Source organism: Panthera tigris, chromosome C1 (genome assembly GCF_018350195.1).
Source record: "Panthera tigris isolate Pti1 chromosome C1, P.tigris_Pti1_mat1.1, whole genome shotgun sequence".
In the NCBI taxonomy this organism is placed as follows: Eukaryota; Metazoa; Chordata; class Mammalia; order Carnivora; family Felidae; genus Panthera; species Panthera tigris.
This window is the reverse complement of record NC_056667.1, coordinates 105939166-105964096: the sequence shown is the minus strand read 5'-3', so window position 1 is coordinate 105964096 and position 24931 is coordinate 105939166. Positions and strand designations below refer to the sequence as shown.

The window sequence follows — 24931 nt, the reverse complement described above, 5'->3', positions numbered from 1 at the left end:
ATTGCCTTGTAATTCTCTTTTCTAGTAGTGTCATTGTCTGGTTTTGGTACCAGAGTAATGCTGGCCTCATAGAATGAATTTGGAAGAGTCTTCTATTTTCTGGAAGAGTTTGAGAAAGACTCGTATTAAGTCTTTTTTTGAATGTTTGGTAGTGAAGCTATCTTGCCCTATACTTTCGTTGGTTGGGAGATTTATTATTTATTCAATCTCCTTTTGTAGTAAGTCCATTCAGACTTTGTTTCATTATGAGTCAGTCTTGGTATGTTGTATGTTTCTAGGAATTTATCCATTTCTCCTAGGTTGTCCAATTTGTTGGCATATGATTATTCATATAATCTTTTGTATTTCTGTAGTATCAGTTGTAACCTCTCTTTCATTTCTGATCTTATTTGAGTCCTCTCTCTTTTTTTCTTAATGAGCTTAGCTAAAGGTTTGTCAATTTTGTTTATTTTTTCAGAGAACTAGCTCTTAGTTTCATTGATCTCTTCTAAGTTTCTATTTCAATAATGTCTGCTCTAATCTTTATTTTCTTCCTTTTACTAACTTTAGGTTTTATTTGTCATTTTTCTAGTTCTTTGAGGTGTAAAGTTAGGTTGTTTGTTTGAGATTTTTCTTATTTTTTGAGGTAGGAATTTATTGCTATGAACTTCCCTCTTAGAACTGATTTTGTTGCATCCCATAAATTTTAGTATATTTCCACTGCTGTTTGTCTCAAGATATTTTTTATTTATCTTTTGGTTTCTTCCTTCACCTACTTATTGTTCAGTTGTTTAAATGTTGTTTAATCTCCAAATATCTGTGAAATTTTTCTTCGTGTAATTAATTTCCAGTTTCATACCATTGTGGCTGGAAAAGATGCTTGATATGATTTCAATCCTCTTAAATTTATTAAGACTTGTTTTGTGGCCTAACATATGATCTATCCTGGAGAATGTTCCATGCACACCTGTGAAGAATGTATATTCTGTTGCTTTTGGATGGACTATTCTGTAAATATGTTAGGTCAATCTGGTCTAATGTGTCATTTAAAACAATGTGTCCTTATTGATTTTCTGACCAGATGATCTATCCATTGATGTAAGTGGAATACTAAAGTCCCTACTATTATTGAATTGCTGTCTATTTCTTCCTTTAGGCCTGTTAATATTCGCTTTACACATTTAAGTTCTCCTATGTTGGGTGCATAACTACTTACAAATGTTGTATTCTCTTGCTGGATTGATCCCTTTATCATTAAATACTGCCCTTCTTTGTCTGTTACTATAGTCATTATTTTAAAGTCTATTTTGTCTGATGTAATATAGCTACTCCAGGTTTCTTTTGGTTTCCATTTGCATGGAATATCTTTTTCCATCCCTTCACTTTCAGTCATTATATGTCCTCACATCTAAAATGAGTCTCTTGGGGGTGCCTGGGTGGCTAAGTCAGTTGAGTTTCTGACTCTCGATTTCAGCTCAGGTCATGATCCCAGGGTCATAGGATCAAGCCACACATTAGGCTCCGTGCTGAGTGTGGATCCTGCTTGAGATTCTCCCTCTCTCTCTCTCTCTCCCTCTGCCCTTCTCCACCATTTGTGTGCTTTCTAATAATAATAATAATAAATAATAAGGAGGAGGAGGAGAAGGACAAGGAGAAGAAGAAATAATGAGCCTTTTGTAGGCAGATAAAGATGGGTTTTTTTATCCATTCAGCCACTATGTCTTTTGATGGTAGAATTTAGTCCATTTACATTTAAAGCAATTATTGACAGGTATGTACTTACTGCCATTTTGTTAACTGTTTTCTGGTTGTTTTTATAGATCCTCTCTGTTCCTTTCTTCTCTTTCTCTCTTCCTTTGTGGTTTATTGACTTTCTTTAGTAGTATGTTTATATTTCTTTCTCTTTCTCTTTTGTGTATTTACAGAAGGTTTTGCTTTGTGGTTACCATAAGGCTTACATACAGATATGTTATATCAGTAGCAGCCTATTTTAATTTGATAACAACCAAAGTTTAATCTCATACTAAAACAATATTTTTACTCTCCCCTGTCATGTTTTATGTTTTTGATGTCACATTTTACAAGATGTGAAATGTGGCAGGAATATTATTGGAAGAAATAATGGCTGAAAACTTCCCTAACCTTGAGAAGAAAACATATACTGATCTCCAAGAAGCCTGGAGAGTTCCAAATGAGAGGAACACAAAGACACCCATACCAAGACACATTATAATTAAAATGTCAAAAGTTAAAGGAGAGAATCATAAAAGCATCAAGAGAAAAATAACTTGCTACATACAAGAGAATCCCCCATAAGACTACGAGCAGATTTGCAGCAGAAACTTTGCAGGCCAAAAAGGAATACCATAACATATTTAAAGTGCTGAAAGAAAAAGACTTCTAACCAAGAATACTCTACCAGGGAAAAGTTATCATTATGAATCAAAGGAGAGAGAATTTTCCAGAGCAAAAGTAAGAGCTAATCACCACTAAACCAGCCTTCTAAGAAATGTTGAGACTTCTAAAGAAGATGAAAAGAAAGGGTACTAATTAGTAATAAGAAAATATATCAAAGAAAGCCACTGTACAAGTACCTATATATAGGGTGCCTGGGGGTCTCAGTCAGTTAAGCATCTGACCTCAGCTCAGGTCATGATCTCATAGCTCGTGAGTTCGAGCCCCACATCAGGCTCTGTGCTGACAGCTCAGCTCCTGGAGCCTGCTTTGGATTCTGTGTCTCCCTCTCTCTCTGTCCCTCCCTGGCTCATGCACTCTCTCTCTCTCTCTCTCTCTCTCTCTCTCTCTCTCTCAAAAATAAACATTTTTAAAAAGTACATATACACCTGTTGGGATGAGCACTGGGTGTTGTATGGAAACCAATTTGACAATAAATTTCATATTTTAAAAAAAGTACATATATATAGTAAAGGTAGTGGATTAATCATTTATAAAGCTAGTATTCAGGTTAAAAGACAAAAGTAGTAAAAATAACTATGATTATAATAATTAGTTAAGCAATATACAGGATAAAAAGATGTAAAAATGGTTTTCTAAGAAATGTTTATTTTAATCCTTGATCCTTTTATTTGGTTATTGCATCTAGATATCTTATCTCTTTATGTAGTTCAAATATCAAGTCTTTGCTTTAAATATATTACTAATATTTTCTGATTCAACAGTTCTCTTTTACCATATAGTGCCTTTTGTCAAACAAGAAATTTAAAATTTAAAATTTTTATGTCATTAAGTGTATCTACCTTTTTCTATATGAATTCAGTTTCTAGGGACATATTCAAGAATGCATCTTCTACTAGAAATAAAAAATTTATTTTTCATTCTCCTTTATCTTCTTCAAATAACTTAAGAGCCTTTTTTACTTTGTTTGGGTGTGTCTTTTATCCATCTGGAATTCATTTTTGCATGAGGCATGATCTGATTTTCTCTATAGAGTTATCTATTTGGTTTTATCATCAGAAAATTGTCCCATGCCATTTTCTTTTTTTTTTATTTTTTTTTTTTAACGTTCATTTATTTTTGAGACCAAAAGAGACAGAGCATGAATGGGGGAGGGTCAGAGAGAGGGAGACACAGAATCTGAAACAGGCTCCAGGAGCTGAGCTGTCAGCACAGAGCCTGATGTGGGGCTCGAACTCACAGACCATGAGATCATGACCTGAGCCGAAGTCGGCCACTTAACCAACTGAGCCACCCAGGCGCCCCCCCATGCCATTTTCAATAATAAGCTCTCCATGTATTTGAAACACCTCCTCTAGCATATCCCAAAATCCCATTTATAGATAAGTCTGTTCCTGGTCTTTTCCTCTAGTCCATTGTCCAGACCATGTTTTATTCTTTAAATTTTTTTTAAATGTGTATTCATTTTTGAGAGAGAACACATGGACAGAGGAGGGGCAAAGAGAGAGGGGGACAGAGGCTCCAAAGCAGGCTCTGAGCAGACAGCAGCAAGCCCGATGCCAGGCTCAAACTCATGAACCGTGAGATCATGACCTGAGCCAAAGGCAGAGACACTCAACCAATTGAGCCACCCAGGTGCCCCTCCACACCATGTTTTAATTAAAACTTAATAAATGTGTAGATCACTGGGGGCCAATTTCTACCCACTTTGTTTTTGTATTCCAAAGAAACAGTGACTTTTCTTATATATGTATGCTTCTACATGAACTATAGAATTTTATCAGATTCTATAGAAATTCTCTCAAGGATGGTAAAAGGAATTGCATTAAAATGTTTAAACTAATATGGAGACTAACTGCCATCTTAACATGCTATATTTCTCAATTTATTCAAGGGTTCTTTTATGTCCTTCTGTAAATTTTAAAAATTTTTTTCCTAGAAAGATATTGTGCTTTTTCATTAGCCTTACTTGAGGACGCTTTCTATTTTAGTTGTTAATGTACATGGGATTTTTCTATTTAATTTTTGAATTGACAATTTCTATTATATAGAAAGTTACTAATTTGTTTATGCTAATTGTGTATTTGGCTATCTTGTAGCTTCTTATTTTCTTTGAATATCAATTTTCTTCGGTACATTTTGTCTGAAACTGATACATAAATTATCTTCCTTTTCCATATATATCTCTCACTTCTTTTTTTGTAGTGAAATACACAAACATAAAATTTACCATTTTAGTTATCTTTTGTTATACAGCTCAGTGGCAATAGCACATTCACATTGTTGTGTAGCCATCACCACCATCCATCCCCAGAACTTTTTCATTCTCCTAAACTGAACCTCTATCCATGAAACAATAACTACCCATTCTCCTTACCCCCAGTTCCTAGCAACTAATTCTATTTTCTGTCGCTATGAATTTAGCTGCTCTAGACCTCAAGTAAGTGGAATGATACAATATTTGTCATTTGTGTCCAGCTTAGTTTGTTCATACAGTGTGTTTTCAAGGTTCATCCAGGAACCCATATGTATGTATCAGAATTTCATTCCTTTCTGAGGCTGAATAAGGTTCCACTGTATGTATAAACCATATTTTGTTTATTAATTCATCTGTCTTTGGATATTTGAGTTCTTTCTACATTTTCAGCTATTGTGAAAAATGCTGCTATGAATACAGGTATGCAATTATCTCTTTAAGATCCTGTTTTTTATTCTTCTGGGTACCTACCCAGAAGCAGAACTGCTACTTCATTTCTTACTGGCTAGGGCTATGAAATACTAGTGATAGCAAGTATCCTTGTCTTATCAATGTTATCTTTCTACAATGCTTCATAATGTTTGCTACAATTTTTTGTTTCTGTGTTAAATAACCTGTATCAGATCAAAGAAGTCTCCTTCTAGTCATAGTTTACTGAGAATTTTACCACAAGTGAGTTTTGAATTTTACCATGTGTTTTTTTCAATCCATTGAGAGAATTAGAGGGATGGTCTCCTTTTTTTTTCCCAACATATTTTATGAATTACATTAATTGATTTTCAAAGGTTGAACTGATCCGGCAATCATCTGGTAAACTTTATTTAGTCCTTGTGAAATATATTTGATACTCTCCTAGATTTTATATGCTAATATTTTATTAGGGTATTTGCATCTCTGGAAAAAAATCTTTAAAATAAAAAAAAAAATTCGAGTGCCTGGGTGGCTCAGTTGGTTAAGTGTCTGACTCTTGATTTTGGCTCAGGTCATGATCTCACAGTCATGAGATCAAGCCCCACCTCAGGCTCTGCACTGAGAATGGAGCCTGCTTAAGGTTCTCTCTTTCTCTCTGCCCCTCTCCCCAGCTCATGCTGTCTCTCTAAATAATGAATGAATGAATGAACAAATAAAAATAAAAAATAAAGGATATCTGCACCTCTGTATTCATAGTAAAATTGATCTAATTTTTTAAATTATTTTTTAAAGTTTTTATTCAAATTCCAGTTAGTTGACATATAGTGTAATGTTAGTTTCAGGTGTACAATATAGTGCTACAACACTTCCATACAACACCCAGTGCTCATCACAATTCACTCCTTAATCCCCATCACCTAATTAACCCATCCCCACACCCACTGCCCCTCTGGAAACCATCAGTTTGTTCTCTATAGTTAAGAGTTTGTTTTTGGATGGCCTCTCTCTTTTTATTCCCCTTTGCTGTTTGTTTGTTTTTTTTTTTTCTTAAATTCCACATATGAGTGAAATCATACAGTATTTGTCTTTCTCTGACTTATTTCACTTAGCATAATACTCTCTAGCTCCATCCACATGAAACAGTCAATCTTTCATACTTGAAATAGCCAAAAAGAAACAGAAATATAGATTTCCTGGGCAAATTTTGGTGGTTTATATATTCTGAAAAAAGAATCCATTGGACTTGATTAGTATTTAGTTGCTCATAGTACTTATTTTGAAATTACTATTTTACCTGTAGCTATTCCTGTTAGGTTTTTTTTTATTGTTCTTTAAAGTCATTTTTGTTTGCTCTTCTCTTATTTATGCTATTATTCTTTTAAAAAGATGTTCATGGTTTTGTGAAAGACATAGAAGTTTTCACCATCAATTTCTGCTTTTATCATTATTATCTTCCTCATTCTATTTCTTTTAGGTTTGTTTTGCCATTCCTTTTCTACCTGAAAGCTTAATTTTTTCCCCATTTTTCTTTGTAGCTAATAAGTGTATATAAGCTTGTAAGTTCTTTTCTGAGTGCTTTATCTGTATCTCATGGATTTTAAATATATTGCTTTAGTTGTCATTTGATTCCAGATATTTTGCATATCCATTTTTATTTCGTCTGTGTCTCATGAATTACCTAGAGGTGTGTTTTTGATATGTGTGAAATTAACATTTCAAGATATATGGATTACTTGGATTTTGTTTTACCTATCCTTCATTTTTGACTTCTATTTTTTTCATTTTAGTTAATTACTGTGGTATGTCTGATATCCAATTTTTGCACCTTGTTAACACTTCCTTTGTAGCCTAATATATGGTCAATTTTTATTCACTTTGCATGTGCTATTGAAAAGAATGCATATTCTCTGTTGAAAGCAGAATTAGATATATAGTTCAGCCTTGAACAACACAGGTTTGAACTGCACAGGTCCATTTTTATGCATTTTTTTATAAATACAGCATGGTACTGTAAATGTATTTTCTCTTCCTTATGATTTCCTTAATAACATTTTCTTTTTTCTAGCTTACTTAATGGTAAGAATATAGTATATAGTACATATAATATAGAAAGTGTGTGTTAATCAACTGTTTATATTATCAGTAAGGCTTCCAGTTAACAGTAGCATATTTGTAGTTAAGTTTTGGGGAAGTCAAAAGTTATAGGCAGATTTTTGACTCTGCAGGAGTCAGTGCCCCAACTCTGTGTGTTACGTGAGGACCAACTACATAGCTATCAAATTATGAATGCTTGTTAGCTATATTACTCAAGTCTTCTATATCTTTTAATGATTTTGACTTTTAACAAAAGTGTAAAGGTTGCCTACTATTAATTATAGATTTGTGCATTTTTTCTTTATTGCAATTAGTTCTTACTTTATATATAAACCTCAAAAAAATATTAGGTGCTTAAAAGTGTTAGGGTTAAGAGATATTTCTTTGTGAATTCTTCCTTTTAGCAATATGGTATGCTTTTAATTACTAATATGTTTTACCTTTAATTCTATCTGGAGGTGCCTGGGTGGCTTAGTCAGTTGAGCATTTGACTTCAGCTCATGTCATGATCTCACAGTTCATGGGTTCCAGCCACATATCAGGCTCTGTGCTGACAGCTCAGATTCTGTATCTTCCTCTCTCTCTGCTCCTCCCCCACTCACACTCTGTCTCTCTCTAAAATAAATAAACATTTTTAAAAATTTTAAAAATTTAAAATAAAATTTTTAAAAATTCTTTCCGATATTAATTTTATTAGTGTTCTCCTGGCATATCTGTTCCATTCCTCTCTTTTCATCCTTTCATTGTAGGTTTATTGTAGGTACGTCTCTAATAAAAAATATATGGAAAAATGTGGGTTATTTATTTATCCAATCTGAGTTTATATCTGTTAATACAAAACAATAGCAGTTCAGCTTATCACAAAAAGAAAACCTACAGCCCTTGGGAAGTAAGAAATAAGATAGCAGAAATAAGTCTTAATATTACCATAATTTCACAAATGTAAATGGACTAAACTAACCAATGAAATGACAGGAACTTTCAGATTTGATAACAACAAAAAAGATTCAACAAAATGCTATCTACAAGAGACACGATTGCCACAAAAGGCATAGAATAGTTGCAAATAAGAGGATGAAAAAATAAATCAGACAAATATGAACCAAACGTAGCTGGAGAAGAGCTCTTAGTACCTGAAAAAAATCTTGGAAAACATAGGGAACAAAAAAGATACAACTATCAAAATATATGTGCAGCTAATGCTCAGGCTCAAAATATAACAGACAACTAACAGAATTGCAGGAGAAATAGACAAATCAATAAATATGATTTTAAAAGTCTAACATGCACTCTCAGAAACTGATAGCCCAAGCAGGCAAAAAGTAAGCAGAGATGTCAAATATCTACAAAATTTTATAACCACCCAAGTGTCCATTAACAAATAAATAAAACAATGCTGTAGGGGCACCTGGGTGCCTCTGTCAGTTAAGCATCTGACTTCAGCTCAGGTCATGATCTCACAGTTCGTGGGTTCTAGTCCCACATTGAGATCTGTGCTGACAGCTCAGAGCCTGGAGCCTGCTTCAGATTCTGTGTCTCCCTCTTTCTCTGCTCCTTCCCTGCTTGTGCTTTCTCTCTCTCTCTCTCTCTCTCTCAAAAATAAAATAAAAACATTAAAAAAAATTTAAGAAAAATGTTGTTTACACTTAAAGTGGAATATTATTTAGGCTTTAAGAAAAAAAAAAAAAAGAAATCCTACCATTTGCAACAACATAGAAGAACCTGGAGGTCATTATGCTAAATGAAATAAGCCAGTTACAGGACAAATATTGCATGATTCCATTTACAGGAGGTATCTAAAATAGTAAAACTCATGAAAATAGAGAATACAATATAGTTGTCAGGGGCTGGAGGAAGGGGGAAATAGGGAGTTGCTGTTCAATGGGTAAAAAGTTTGTTAAGCTAGAAAAATAGGTTCTAAATATCTGCTCTACAACAGATGGCCTATATTTAATAATATAGTATTGTGCACTTCAAAATTTGTTAAGAGATCATAATTCAATCATTATCTCATACACCTGTAACTGAAGTAACACTGTATGTCAACTATACTCAAATTAGAAAGAAAAAAGAGGGTAGATCTCATGTTAAGGGTTCTTACCATGAAAAAGGGGGGTGGAGGGAGGACATAAGGAAATTTTGGCATGTGTTGGATATGCCTATTACCTTCACTGTGGTAAAGGGATCAAGGGTGTTTGCATATGGGGAAACTCATCAACTTGTATTCACTAAATATGTGCAGTTACTTATACATCAATTATACACCAATAAAGCTGTTTTAAAAAAACTAAAAATAGAGTAAAAGCTCAAGCTATTACAAACATACAGAATTCCATCCCCCAAACTGAGAGTATGTATTCTTCAGATGATATAGTCTGAAAAACAGACCATTCAAGCAATAAAAGAATAAATTCCTGAAGATCAATATCATATGGCCTATAGTCTCTGACTGTAATACAATAAATAATTAATAACAAATGGATATCAAAAAAAGTCATAAAAAGTCATATTTTTGGAAACCAACTAGTCTTTGGGTTAAAAATAAATAATAAAGAGAACTTAAAAGCACTTAAAACTAAATTATGATGAAAATATTACACGTAAAAATTTGTGAAACAGACATAAAACAGTTCTTAGAGGGAAATTTATGGCATTAAATACACTTATTAGGGGAAAAGAGGGTAAAAATAAATGTGCTAAACATTCAAATGAAGGCACAGGAGAACAGCAAGAAGGAATAAAAGAATAAAGTGATACCTCCCCAACAAATTTTATAAAATAGAGTAACCTTGATTCTAAAACTAGATATGAATGAACAATACAATAAAATTACAGTCTCATTTAATTTATGAAAGCATATTCAAAAATCCTAAATAAAATATTACCTAGCTATATCCAACAAAGTGTTTAAAAATATATCATTATCCACCCAGGTTTATACCAAGAATCCAAAAATGATTCCAAATCAGATAACCCAGGTTTGTAATCTGCCACATTAATATGCTAAAAGAGAAAAAAGAGCATATTTCTCTCAAAGCAGAAAAGTATTTGACAAATCTTAATGTGCATCAGAAATAAAAACTCAAACTAGAAATAGGCAGTTTACTAACGTGGTAAAAGTTATACATCAAAATTTATAATATACCTCATAATTAATGAAGAAACTTTAGAGGCATTCCCTTTAGAAACAAAGGCAGAAAGAATGAAATATGGCCTTTGGAAGCAACATGGATGGAACTGGAGAGTGTTATGCTAAGTGAAATAAGTCACACAGAGAAAGACAGATACCATATGTTTTCACTCTTATGTGGATCCTGAGAAACTTAATAGAAGACCATGGGGGAGGGGAAGGAAAAAAAAAAGTTAGAGAGGGAGGGAGCCAAAGCATAAGAGACTCTTAAAAACTAAGAACAATCTGAGGGTTGATGGGGGGTGGGAGAGAGGAGAGGATGGGTGATGGGCATTTGAGGAGGGCACCTGTTGGGATGAGCACTGGGTATTATATGGAAACCAATTTGAAAATAAATTTCATATTAAAAAAATAATAAATAAATAAATAAATAGCCAGGGATAATATCACTGTTAGTATTTAACAAAGAATGAGGTATCCTGCCCAATGATACAAAGGAAAAAAAAAGAAATAAGAAGTATACTGATTGGGGGAGAAAAAGGAGAGAAAAGACTGTCACTATTTGTAGATGGTATGATCCTCCAGCTTAAAAATAAAAACAAAATAAAACACAATCAACCAATCATTACAATAAGATAATTTGGTAAGGTCAACGTAAAAGAATTAAAAGTCATCCCCCCACTAACACCTCTCCTCTGATAACCATCAGTTTATTCTCTGTAGTTAAGAATCTGTTTTAACTCTTAACTCTGCTTCTGCCTCTCTTTCTCCTTTTTATTCTTTGCTTATTTGTTTCTTACATTACCCATGGTGAAATCATATGGTATTAGTCTTTCTCTGATCACCTTATTTCACTTAACATATACTCTCTAGCTCCATCCATGTTGTTGCAAATAGCAAGATTTCATTCTTTTTGATGGCTGAATAATATTCCATTGTGTATACACTACATCTTCTTTATCCATTCATCAGTTGATGGACATTTGAGTTCTTTCCATAATTTTGCTATTGTAGACAATGTTGCTATAAACATCAGGGTGCATATATCCCTTTGAATTGGTATGTTGCTGGATCATAAAGTAGTTCTAATTTTTAACTTTTGAGGAACCTCCATACTGTTTTTCAGAGTGGCTTCACCAATTTGCATATCCACCAACAGTACAAGAGCGTTCTCCTTTCTTCACATCCTCACCAAAACCTGTTGTTTCCTGTGTTGTTGATTTTAGCCATTCTGTGAGGTGATATCTCATCATGGTTTTGATTTGTATTTTCCTGATGATGAGTGATGTTGAGCATCTTTTCATGTGTCTTATTGGCCATCTGGATGTGTTCTTTGGAAAACTGTCTATTCATATCTTCCACCCATTTTAAATTGGATTATTGTTTTTTGAGTGTTGGATTTTAGAAGTTCTTCATATATTTTGGATATTAACCCTTTATCAGATATGTTGCTTGCAATTATCTTCTCCCATTCTATAGGCTGCCTTTTAGTTTTGTTGATTGCTTCCTTTGCTATGCAGAAGATTTTAAAAAATATATATTCAGGGGCACCTGGGTGGCTTAGTCAGTTGGGTGTCAGAATTCAGCTCATGATCATGATCTCACAGTTTGTGAGTTTGAGCCCTCCATCGGGTTCTGGGCTGACAGCTCAGAGTTTGGAGCATGCTTGAGATTCTGAGTCTTCCTTTCTCTGCCCCTCCCCCATTAGCACTCTGTCTCTTAAAAATAAACCAACATTAAAAAAATTTTTAAATAAATATATGCAGAGTAGCAATAAAAACATAAAGTAACTAGAAATTAATGACAATACATTACCTCTTCATGGAGGAAATTTGGGGATCTAATAAATAATACAGAAAATTGTCTGAATAAATGGAGAGACATTTCAGCTCTTGGTTGGGATAACTTAATATTATAACTATATCCATTTATCCCAAATTAGTTGATCAAATTAATCCATAAATTGAATACAATCACAAATACTTCAAAATGTTTTGTTGAATTTTTTGAGAAAGGTGATAACCTTAATCTAAAATTTTTTTTGAAAGAGACCAGGGGTTGGGGGGAAGGGGCAAAGGAAGAGGGAAAAAGAGAATCTTGAGCAGGCTCCATGCCCAGTGCAGAGCCCCACATGGGACTCAATCTCACAACCATAAGATTGTGACCTGAGCTGAAATCAAGAGTCAGACACTTAACCAACTGAGCCACTCTTAATCTAAAATTTAGATTAACCTTAATCTAAAATTTTTATGGAAGAATAAAGATCCATGAATAGGTTAAGTCAACATTTCAAAAGAAGGGCAAAGAGGAGGAATTTGCCCTACTAGGTATTAGGAAATACTACACAACCATAATAAAAATATAAAAGGGTATATTATTGCAGTAACAAATAGATCAATGAAATATAAATGAAGAGTTTAGAAATATAACCATTACAAGGGAATTGAATATACAGTAATGTGGGCACCACATATCAATGGGAAAAGAATAGATCATTTAATAGATGGAGTTGCAAATCTAGCTAATGCTATAGATTAAAATAAAACTGGATCTGTGCCTAAAACTACATCAAAGATAGGCTCCAAATACAATAAACGTCTAAATGCAAAACTTAAAACAATAACGTAAATAGAAGAAAATATAGGAAAATACCTATGTATTTCCCTTATTCTTTGCTTATTTGTTTCTTACATTCCCCATTGTGAAATCATATGGTATTAGTCTTTCTCTGATCACCTTATTTCACTTAACATATACTCTCTAGCTCCATCCATGTTGTTGCAAATACCAAGATTTCATTCTTTTTGATGGCTGAATAATATTCCATTGTGAAGGACATTGTAGGAAAGGACATTGTAGATAGAACTTTACATGCATACAACATAAAACAAAAATAGCGATTACCTTTTATTACATCATAATGATTTCTGATCAGTGAAAGGTACCATGAATAAAGTTAACAGATAACAGACTGAGAATTATTCGCAATGTCTAAATCTAACAATGAACTAGTATCTAGAACATACAAGGAACTCCTTCAAGTAAAAAATAAATAAAATAAAATAACTGGAAAATGGTAAAAGTATTTGAAGAGGCAATTTACAGAACAGGAAATCAAAATAGTTTAGAAATATACATTGGGGTACTCAAACTTATTAATTAGAGAAACACAAGCTGACATAACAGTGAAATAGACTAGATAATACTAAGCGTCAAGAGATGAACGTGGGTTTAGGAAACCTCAGGCACTTCTGGGAGGAAAGCAAAGCGTACAACTGTTCCAAAGGGTGATCTCAGTGTTCAGTCAAATCAAGCATACACACATGCTACCACTCAGCAACTCTACTTCTGTGTTTACAGCCTCCAGAAAACACTTCTCATAGACCCATAATGGATGTATATAAGAGGATATTCATCATGGCATTGTTTTTGGCACTGGGTAACTAGAAGCAATCTGAGCATCCATCACTGGGGGGAGTGCATAGTGCACAACAGTGGCACAGTAACAGGTGATGGACTAAATATACATAAAGCAAAATGGACAAAGTGAAAAAAGGTAAGAAACAGAATGAGATCTACCACATAGGAGGATGTATATAAAAGAAAACTATGCACACAAATATAACAATGCATATTCTTAAGGAACCCATACAAATTAAGAGATACAAAGTAAACTCATTAGAGCAACTGTCAGTTGGGGGAAGTATAGGGAGGAATGACAGTGAAAAATGGAAATAAGAGTTCATCAATCAATCAACCATTCCAAAAAAGAATCTGCATAGACCAATACTGACATATGCCATGAAGTGAGGAATACAGTTGACTCAAATCTCTACAACTGGAATTTAAAAATAGACCTCGGTATCCTAGGTGCTGATAGTCTCAAATCAGCAAAAAGTCTAGGGCTAAATTCTATGAATGGTTAACTGTATAAGATCATAAAATGGAATGTGAGAAGGGATGAACATCCTTGGGAAGGGTGAAGGCCTAGGAGAGATTAGAAGACCTAAGAACAAATGGATCTGGAGTCTGGATCTCTGACTTGAGAAGATAAAAGGAAAGTTAGACAAGGGGGCAGTTAAATCATTTTCTAAAGCAGGATAGTCAGGTAGTTCCCAAAGTTGAACAGCGCTGGGGCCACGGACTCACACATCTACTTCTGCAGAAGTTCCTAGAAGCAGGTCCCCAACATCCTCAGATGGGCCCCCTGCTCTTGCTCCCAAAAGAATATACCCTTTAAAAATAAACTATTATGTGACTGATATTGGCTCAGTCTTTTCTTTGGAGGGAAGGTGAGCCACGAAAGAATGGGCAGGAGGGTTTGTTCATTCCTCCTCCCTTTTCACTATTACCACTCTTTCCCTAATATGCCCTAGTTATCTTGTTTTTTATATTTATTATAAATGCGGAACATAGTCAAAAGCAATCAGCAAAACTCAACTAAAACTTTGATAAATGAAAAGGAGAATGTATTGGTTTGTGTAATTGAAAAGTCTTGGATGGATCTTGTAGGCTCAAAGGGTATCATCATGGTTGAGTGAATCTCTCAGTCTCTCAGGTCTACTTTTCTCTCTGCTGACTCCATTTTCAGGCAGACTGTTGGCATACAGTCACAAGATGGCTGCAGCAGCTCAGCCTACAAGCTTCCAGGCTCAAATCTCAAGGTATAGGGGGTGGAGGAGCATGGAATGATATCTCCTTGCCGGCAGTCCTGAGATCCACTCTGCCTTAGTTAACCCAGGTTACATGCCCACACACCACTGCCCACTAATAACCAAGTAGCATTCTTCACCTTCCAAGTCAAAAGTAGACCCTCCACCCCACCACAACCACATTGAGTAAGAGTGGGCATTGAGGGAATGACCCCGTGAAAATCAGGGACTGTTGTGGAAGGTAGAATGTATACAAGGGAGGCAAACAATAAATGTACCTAGAGTAATTTTCACCAAGTTTTTAGTATTTACGTTTATCATTCACTATTCATCTAAAGCTACTCTCTTCCTGAAACAAATGAAAACCATCTCCCTTATCTCCTAAATTTAGTAAAGGAATCCAGCAGATCACACTGCTCCTATAGGACCTCCAATAAGTTTCATAATCTCAGGGAGACAGGGTCAACTCTTGAAGGAAAAGTCCTTGAAAAAGAAAAGAAAAAGATACATATTTTCTGCTCTTCTCTCTTGATGGAAACCATACACATGTAAAAATTAAATCAAAATAAAAATGCGTTAAAAAAAGAATGCCTTATACTGGGTTCTAATTCCATAAGATTTCAGAATTACATAATATTAGTAATTACCATTTATTGGACACCTGCTATTAATATCAGGCACAGTGTCAAACCATTGTATGTAATTCATTTAATAACTGTGACAACCATGCAAAGTGTACATTATCATCCTTACTTTAAAGATGAGGTAACAGGTTCGGGGAGATTAGGAAATTTGCTCAGTCACAGACCCAGTAACTGGAGTAGCCAACAATCAGAGGCAAGTCTGTGCAGCTTGCAACACAGTGCTCTCAAAACTGTACCATGGATTTTGTGATTGTGGCACTTACTAAAGCTCTGATACTGTGACCACAGTGTTATTTGAATCCAATCATTTCATGTACCTCATCTAAAAAATTCTTATAATTTGGAATTTCATGGAAAAAAAAACCAATTGCCTGAATTACTAAATCTGTACTGTAAAAAGAACTAAAAATAGTTTTCGTGAATTGCTCTTAAACATAAATATATATTTACTGCCACAGTACACTTTGCAAGAGTAACTGAGGTTCTGGTTGGAAAAATGAAAGAATGAGTTAAAGAGGTAGAATCAGGGAAATATGGATTAAAATTATTAAATAAAAACTGAGGGCAAAAACTACCTCAATTTCTCAAGAACTGCCACAGAAGAGCAGAGAAGTCATCCTGGAAAAAACTGCAGACAAAAGATATGGGCTCCAGACTGACACACCCATTCAATAATAGGCAATACGGGATGCCAAAAAAGTTGTCTGATCCAGCCCAGGGGACTTTGCCCCAAGTTATCTGGATATCCCCTGAAATGAATGCTCTAAGAAATTGGAAAAATATGGTCATATTTCAGGCAATGCTGACAAAAAGGGAGACATGTTGGTGGGGCAAGAGTTCATCTCTACTTCAACAAGATCACCAGTGATGTGAAAATCTAGAAAAGTAACAAGAAGAATCTCATTCATCTTACAGTCACACTTTAAAGACTTTGGAGGCTTGGGTCTCAGTGACTATTGGGGACATATGGTACTTTAGAGTCCTGCATGACTGTTTTTAACTTTTGCTGTAAGCACAAGTTGTAAATAATATGCCAGTATAACTTCAGAGTGGTTCTGATGTTCACCTTCTGAACCCATCAACTCCCAGGTGATTCGACCATGCAACACTGCTGGCCCTGCAGCTAAGCCACGTACACTACTCTGGGTCCTCCCCTGGCTGCGCCCGGGTGACAGAGGTGTGGTGTAGTCAGAGTCTGGAGCTAGCTATACCAATAATCATGGAGGTTATCAATCAAGCATCTGCCTAATCTACAGGGTGTAGGCAGGAAATTATGATGGATGAATAAACAAGAGACTTGCAAGCAGGGGACTCAAGTCCAAGCTGATAAAAAGTGGGTGAAGAGTAGATGGAAGGGTCTTCAGGTACCAGGAGTTCAGATTTCCCAGCACCCAGAACAAATACTGACCTTCAGCAGGAGGAATTTAAGGATGGACATTCCTCAGAACTCAGGAATCAGTATCAGATCATCTGTGCTGATAATTTAGCTTTGATGCCTATCAGTTACGGTAACAAGGTCTCTGCCTGGTTCTTTGTCTTTGAGTGTCTCACGTTAGAATCTCTTTTATTTTTTGGTCTTCCCTACTTCCAAAATTAAAATCCTGGCCTGAAAGATGAACCCTAAGGTCCTGTTGGTACCAGCTGCCCATCACATGCCCTTCTAAATCTGTCTCGCTCACTCTCCCTCTCTCTCTTCCTCTCGAGAGGGAGAGCGAGAGGGAGAGCGACTGTACTTGGCTTCTTCGTCATTCAGTTCTACTTTATTGAGATTGTCCCTTCCTAACCTGTCTTCCCAAGACTCTGACCTATTGCCCCTTGTGCTTTGCTCTCCCTCAGCCTCCACATCTAATGCACTGTCAAGCTCTACTTCTGAATACCTCTTCCCTTCAATACCACTGCTAACACTTTAGTATGAAACCTCATTATCCCCCCTCCCTTTTTCAAGTTGTCTGCATCCTTGCCAGTGTCAAACTCTATTCACCATTCATATTCTTAGCAGAATTATTTTTACTAAGTAAAAATCTGGTCCTATCACTTTTCTACTTAAAAACTCTGCACCACAGGGAGCCTGAGTGGTTCAGTCAGTTAAGCATCCAACTCTTGAATTCAGCTCAGGTCGAGCTCCACACTGAATTTTGTGCTGACAGCACTGCGAGCCTTCTTGGAATTCTCTCTCCTCTCTTTCTGCCCCTCCCCTTGCTCACAATTGCACTTTATCTCCTTTCTCTTTCTCTCGCTCCCTCTCTGAAAACAAATAAATAAACTTAAAAAAACATTTTTTTAAAACTCTTCACCACAAGAGACTCTTAATGATAGGAAACAAACTGAGGGTTGATGAGGGGAGGTGGGTAGGAGATGGGCTAGATGGATGATGGGCATTACAGAGGGCACTTGTGATGAGCACTGGGTGTTATATGTAAGTGATGAATCACTGGATCCTATTCCTGAAACCAATAATGCACTGTATGTTAACTAAATAAAATTTAAATAATAACAAAAACTCTTCAGTTGCTTTCCAACGTAAATATGATAACATCCCCATCACTTAGCATGGCTTTTGAGGCCTTTCCATATAGTCTTCCAGGTCCACTGCCCTGTTTTCTCCCACACAATCCAAAGGCTCATTCTTTAAAGATGAGCTCAAATATCACCTTGTCTGGATCTTCTAAAAGGGAATCAGCTAAAATAAACAAATGGGACTACATCAAACTAGAGAGCATCTGCACAGCACAAGAAACAAGCAATAAACTGAAAGGCAACCTACAGAATGGGAGAAAATGTTTGCAAACCATATATCTGATAAGAGGTTAATAGCAAACTTATCCTAAATGAAATAAGTCAGTCAGAGAAAGACAAATACCCTATGATTTTACTTATATGTGGAATTTAAGAAACAAAACAGATGAGCATGGGGGAAGTGAAAAAAAGTGAGAAGCAAACCATAAGAGACTTAACTATAGAGAACAAAGGAAGGGTTGATGGAGAGGAGGCGGGTGGGAGGATGGACTAAATGGGTGATGGGCATTAAGGAGTTTACTTGTTATGATGAGTACTGGGTGCTATATCTAAGTGATGAATCACTAAATTCTACTCTTAAAACCAATACTACACTATATGTTAACTAACTTGAATTTAAATAAAATCTTGGAAGAAAAAAAAAACAATTCAAACAAGTTAAAAGGAAAAAAAAAAGAAAATAATCCAATTTAAAAATGGGCAAAATATCTAAAGAGGCATTTTTCCAAAACAGACATACAAATGCTCAACAGGTACATGGAAAGATGTTCAATATCACTAATTATCAGAGAAATGCAAATCAAAACCACAACAAACCACAATCTCACACCTTTTAGGATAGCTATTGTCAAAAAGAAAAGAGATAACAAATGTTAGTGGGGATGTGGAAAAAAGGGAACCCTTATATACTGTTCATATGAATGTAAATTAGTATAGCCACTATGGAAAACAATATGGCAGTTCCTCAAAAAAATAAAAATAAAACTACTATATGATCAAGAAACCCCACCCAATTCCTGGGAACTGAAATCAGTATCTCTAAGAGATATCTGCACTTTCATGTTCAATGAAGCATTACTAATAATAGCCAAGATATGGAAACAACCTAAATGTCCTTCAGCAGATGAACAGATAAAGAAAATGTGGTATATACATACAATGGAACATTATTCAGCCATAAAAAAAAAGGAAGGAAATCCTGCCATTTGCAACAACATAGATGAACCTGGAGAACATTATGCTAAGTATCGTAAGTCAGACAGAGAAAGAAAGACAAGTACTGTATGGTATCACTTATATGTGGAATCTAAAAACAAACAAACAAAAAAAACACATCAATTTCATAGACACAAAGAACAATAATTGTGGTTACCAGGAGCTGGGCAGGGGTGGTGGTCAGGGAATGGGAGACATAGGTCAAAGGGTACAAACTTAGTTATAAAAAGAATAAGTTCTGGGTATCTCTTGTAAACATGATGACTATAGTTAGTAATACAACATCATATACTTAACAGTTGCTGAGAACACATTGTAAGTATTCTCACCACACATACACAAACAAGAGAAAACATGTGAGGTGATGGATGTGTTAATTATCTTGATAATCATTCCATGTTTAAATCATCACATATACACTTTAAATATATACAACTATCATGTTCCAATAATTCCTCAATAAAGTTGGGGGAAATTTTAAAAAATAGAAGAGAATGAGTTGCTTCCTCATCTTTCTGCAGTAATTTGTAAATACCTTTATTATAACACATGTCACATTGTTTCTTCATTAGATTATGAACTCCTTGAGGCCAGGGAGCATGACTTCACTGATAGGCCTATGACAAGCATCGTGACTAGGGAGCAGTCAGCTAGTAACAAATGTTTGTTGAATGAATTAATGATCCCTGAACACTGTGACCTGTCTCTTAACCTGAACTTCCCTCTGACACCTGTTTCCCCCTCTAGAATACACTCTAGTCTATCCACCTGTCTACAATATCCCTACATATACAGTGAGCAGGTAGGAAAGGGGAGTGGGCACTTATTCCAATTCTAGCCCTCCTAATCTTCCACATTGATCTGTAATTGCTGGCCTATTCTAGATCCTGTGTGAACAGAAGACACTGGTGAAATCTGGTCAGAACGGCTATCATGTCTCTGTCCTGGCTTGCTCCTTGGTCCTTCTTTTCCAGTTTTCCCAGTGCTGCACCACTGTCACCACAGTTCAATGTTTCTATGGGACGAGGAATGGTGATGGCCCCTCCTTTACTGCTGATACTAGGCACTGCTGACATGGCCACTCTAAAGATCTCATACTGTCCTTTCTCATAACCATTCAAAAGTTAAGTCAGAAAAACTTTTCCCTTAACTACATGGGGTGATCTGTTGCTTTTCTATTATTCCTTCTATCATTTTTTCTGTTCTTACTTTTATCATTAATTGTTAAGAACAACTTTCATAAATATAACATAGCAACTGCATAGATACATCCATCACACCCTAGAATGCAATGCCTCTGGCAATCTCTGCAGTTGTATAGATGGTTTAATGAACCATCATGATTTTTATTTTATTTTATTTTATTTTATTTAATATATGAAATTTATTGTCAAATTCGTTTCCATACAACACCCAGTGCTCATCCCAAAACATTCCCTCTTCAATGCCCATCACCTATCCTCCCCTCCCTCCCACCCCCCATCAACCCTCAGTTTGTTCTCAGTTTTTAAGAGTCTCTTATGCTTTGGCTCTCTCCCACTCTAACCTCTTTTTTTTTCCTTCCCCTCCCCCATGGGTTTCTGTTAAGTTTCTCAGGATCCACATAAGAGTGAAAACATATGGTATCTTATTTCTTCACAGCAAAGGAAACAATCAACAAAACTAAAAGGCAACCAACGGAATGGGAAAAGATATTTGCAAATGACGTATCAGACAAAGGGCTAGTATCCAAAATCTATAAAGAGCTCACCAAACTCCACACCCAAAAAACAGAGAATCCAGTGAAGAAATGGGCAGAAAACATGAATAGACACTTCTCTAAAGAAGACATCCAGATGGCCAACAGGCACATGAAAAGATGCTCAACATCACTCCTCATCAGGGAAATACAAATCAAAACCACACTCAGATATCACCTCACGCCAGTCAGAGTGGCCAAAATGAACAAATCAGGAGACTATAGATGCTGGAGAGGATGTGGAGAAACGGGAACCCTCTCACACTGTTGGTGGGAATGCAAACTGGTACAGCCACTCTGAAAAACAGTGTGGAGGTCCTCAAAAAATTATAAATAGACCTACCCTATGACCCAGCAGTAGCACTGCTAGGAATTTACCCAAGGGATACAGGAGTACTGATGCATAGGGGCACTTGTACCCCAGTGTTTATAGCAGCACTCTCAACAATAGCCAAATTGTGGAAAAAGCCTAAATGTCCATCATGATTTTTAGAAAAATAACATTTACTGATATAAGCGCTTCCTGAAGAATATGTCTCCACTGTTCAAAAGACCTGCCTTTGATCATTGCTTTCTCTGTGACTGTCTCTCACACATATTCTCACTGGGCAAGTGTAATACATGGTATTCCAGCTACTGCAGATGCAGAAATCACACACACACACACACACACACACACACACACACACAGTATGTCTTCTCCATACCTCATAGAAACTGTCAGTGAGTGCCTGGGAACAACTGTGTTGGGCATGGAAAAAACTGCAAGGCAATCCAGACTGGCATAAAATGGCTTGTTTATATTAAGAGTACACTTATCTTGATGAGCACTGAGTAATGTACAGAACTGTTGAATCCCGATATTATATATCTGAAATGAATATAACATTGTATATTAACTACACTGGAATTAAATTTGGGGAGGGGAATTAAAAAAATTTTAATGGCTTTATCTGGAAAAAGCTCTTTCTCACTTGTATTCCCTCCACTCTAGTGTCCCTTCCCTCATTCTCTCCATCTCTCCATCTCTCAATCTGTCTTTCCATCTCTCTGTCTCCGTCTCTCTGTCTCTGTCTCTCTCTCTCCACACACATACACACACACAGAGAAGAGGCTAATGAAAGCAGACTCTGAGGTCACTGAAGACAAATTGAAATTTTTTTATGGGATCTACCTTTCTCTCTTTCACCTCTGTCCTGGCAAATACAAGCTGCGAATACAGGTGTTCTTGCCAGATTGTGCTCCACTCTGTAGGGCTAAGCAGGTACATGGCGACTACCATGCCAAGGAATCCAAGTGGATATCCAACATGGAAAGGTGCCAACCCAAAATAGCACCTCCCAGGAGATGACTACAACTCCTGTAGGAAATCATTTAACCACAAATTCCAACTCCCCTTCACTCCCACAGCCTGTCACCCATCTCAAAGGGCTGGTCCCTTGAATCGTGACAATCTGACCCACATCAGCAGCCCCGAGGCCAAATGGCAACATAAGGCCTTTCCAGCCCATTGGATAGGAAAAGGGAGGGGCAACCACTTGAATGATTGTAATTGAAATCCTGTAATTTGGGATTTGTCAATAACTGCTAACTTTTGGGGAGTTTTCTTTACCCCCAACACACTCTGGCAGCCACAATATGTAACTGGACACCTACAATGCTTCTGAAACCATTTCATCATCTAGTAACAATGAAACAAAGAATAAGTTCTGAGGATAGAGAAGATGCCCCATATCTCAGAGGTCACTGTTCCATGGCAGTAATTTAAAATGTTTAGAGGGAAAAACTACTTGGTATTCTAAGGGTAAAAAACTAATATGCAAAAGGATCAGCTGTGTTGGCAGGAAGTGGGGTACAGAAAGCCAAGTGCTATCTTCCAGTTCATGCTATAAAATGGAACTGATAGTCCTGTCACCCTGCAGTTATTAAACTGCACTGATCAAATCGTCATCTGAATCAAGTCAGGCAAAGAAACTTACTTGAATAACAGAATCATAGCTCTCAGGTTGAAAGAGGAATTTATCAGGCATTTGTCCAATGTTCCTCTACTTAATAATCCCCCTCCAAAATATCCCTGGTCTCATGCTCATCTCTGATAGCTGATATAACCTGATGCAAAGCAAAGGGGATTTACAGTGAAAAGTCCTGAGTTGGAGGCCTGGGTCCTGACTTTCTGATTCATCAGCAACACTACATTGGACCTGCTGGTCATCAACTACAATATGATGAGGCTAGACTACTTGACTACCAACTTCTCAAATGATTCAAAATTTTCTAGGCTGTGATAGGGAACTCACTATCTCCAAAGATAATTCTTCTCATGTTTGGATAATTCTGACTAGTAAAAAGTTCTTCCCTATACAGAGTCAAATATGCTTCCCTGCAGTTTCTACCCACTTATCTGACTTTTTTATATAACCTATGTATAATCCTAATTCTATGTAACAGCCACTCATATAATTGAAGACAGACACTTATCTCCCATCCATCTACTTCTCACTCAGTTCCCTTTACCACCCATCTGGCCAATCATCCTGTTTACTTTACTCGGAACCCATAACAAGTTGTCCACATCTTTACTGAAAAGTGACCATATATAACTGAACAAAAACCTACAGAAACAATCTGGCAAATGCCAAGTGAAGACCAGCACCACTTACTCTGTTCTAGCTAATGTGCTTCTTTCATGCAGCCTAAATCAGCATTACCTTCTGGATACTACATCACACTGCTGCCATCACAGTATCCCTGCTTTTACTTATGTCTTCTACCCTGTCCTTGCAAAGGTTAATTTAGACCCAAAGTCAGAATTCTACTTTTCTTTCAGGAGGATTTATTATTATGTCTGAGCTGTGTTGTGACATGCTAAAATCTTCTTGGAGCTTCAGTCTATCCTAAAATTATTTGTCAGGTGCCCATATTTTCATCCAAGTGACTGATGAAGATGTAATGATTATGATCGTGGCCAAGAAAATAGTCCTGGAGCAGACCAACAGACTGTCCTCCATATTTATATGAATCTAATATTTTGGTCTTCTGCCATTAAAACATCAGATCCCAGCTTGCCTCATCCTTGCCACTCTCTGGACTCCACCTTTCCGAGCTCATATGCCACAGCCGAGTCTTTCTGCTGCCCCTACAATGGTCTCCGCAAGTAAGTTCACCCAGGACTTAGGGTAATTTCAGAGAAACCGCTGTTTAATACACTAAAAAGATAAATAAACCTAACAAAAAAGGAGAAAAGTTCACACCCAGAGTTGTGTGGGACAGTGGAAATAATGTGGGAGTTGGATTCACAATGACCTGGGATTGAATCCTGGTGCTGTAACTTACTCACTGGGTAACTGCGGGTATCCTACCACTATCAGTTCCCTCATCTCAAATATAGGGATAATAGTAATGACCTCACAGGGTTGTTCTGGGGGTTAGAAGTGATACGTGCAAAATCTTAGCCCATCCTCAGCACATAATCTAAGCAATACAGGTTATTTTTATTATTATAGCATGGTGAGAAAGACAAAAACACAGTAACTACTGGCCCAGAAAGACAATTAAACCCAAGAAGAAAAGGAGAGAAAAATGAAGCCCTGTGTCTTGTAGATGTTAACTAATGTTCCACAAATGAAAGAACTGATGGTTTCGTTGGAAATAAGAGCATTAAACCCAGTTTTTAAAACTCATACATATTTCTATCTCATTGGCCCTAAATAAGATTGGCCACCTCCTTACACATCTTATTTTTATCATTCTCCAGAAACTCATAAGATACAAAAGATGACTCAGACCCAGTAAATACCAGGGTGAGAAGAAACACAAAATGGGAAAGGAGGGGGTGCAGACACATAAGTAAATAATTACAATAAAATATCACCAATGCCA

General features: G+C 36.2%; 1 protein-coding gene across 1 annotated transcript in view; it reads left to right on the top strand.

The window, feature by feature from the left end:
• LOC102970728 (filaggrin-2) overlaps positions 1-24070 on the top strand; it is a 66522-nt gene extending 42452 nt beyond the window's left edge. The window contains exon 3 of the mRNA XM_042993876.1: positions 23964-24070. Coding sequence (XP_042849810.1) covers positions 23964-24070 — 107 coding nt within the window. The remainder of the gene's footprint in view (positions 1-23963) is intronic.
• The last annotated feature ends 861 nt before the right edge of the window (positions 24071-24931 follow it).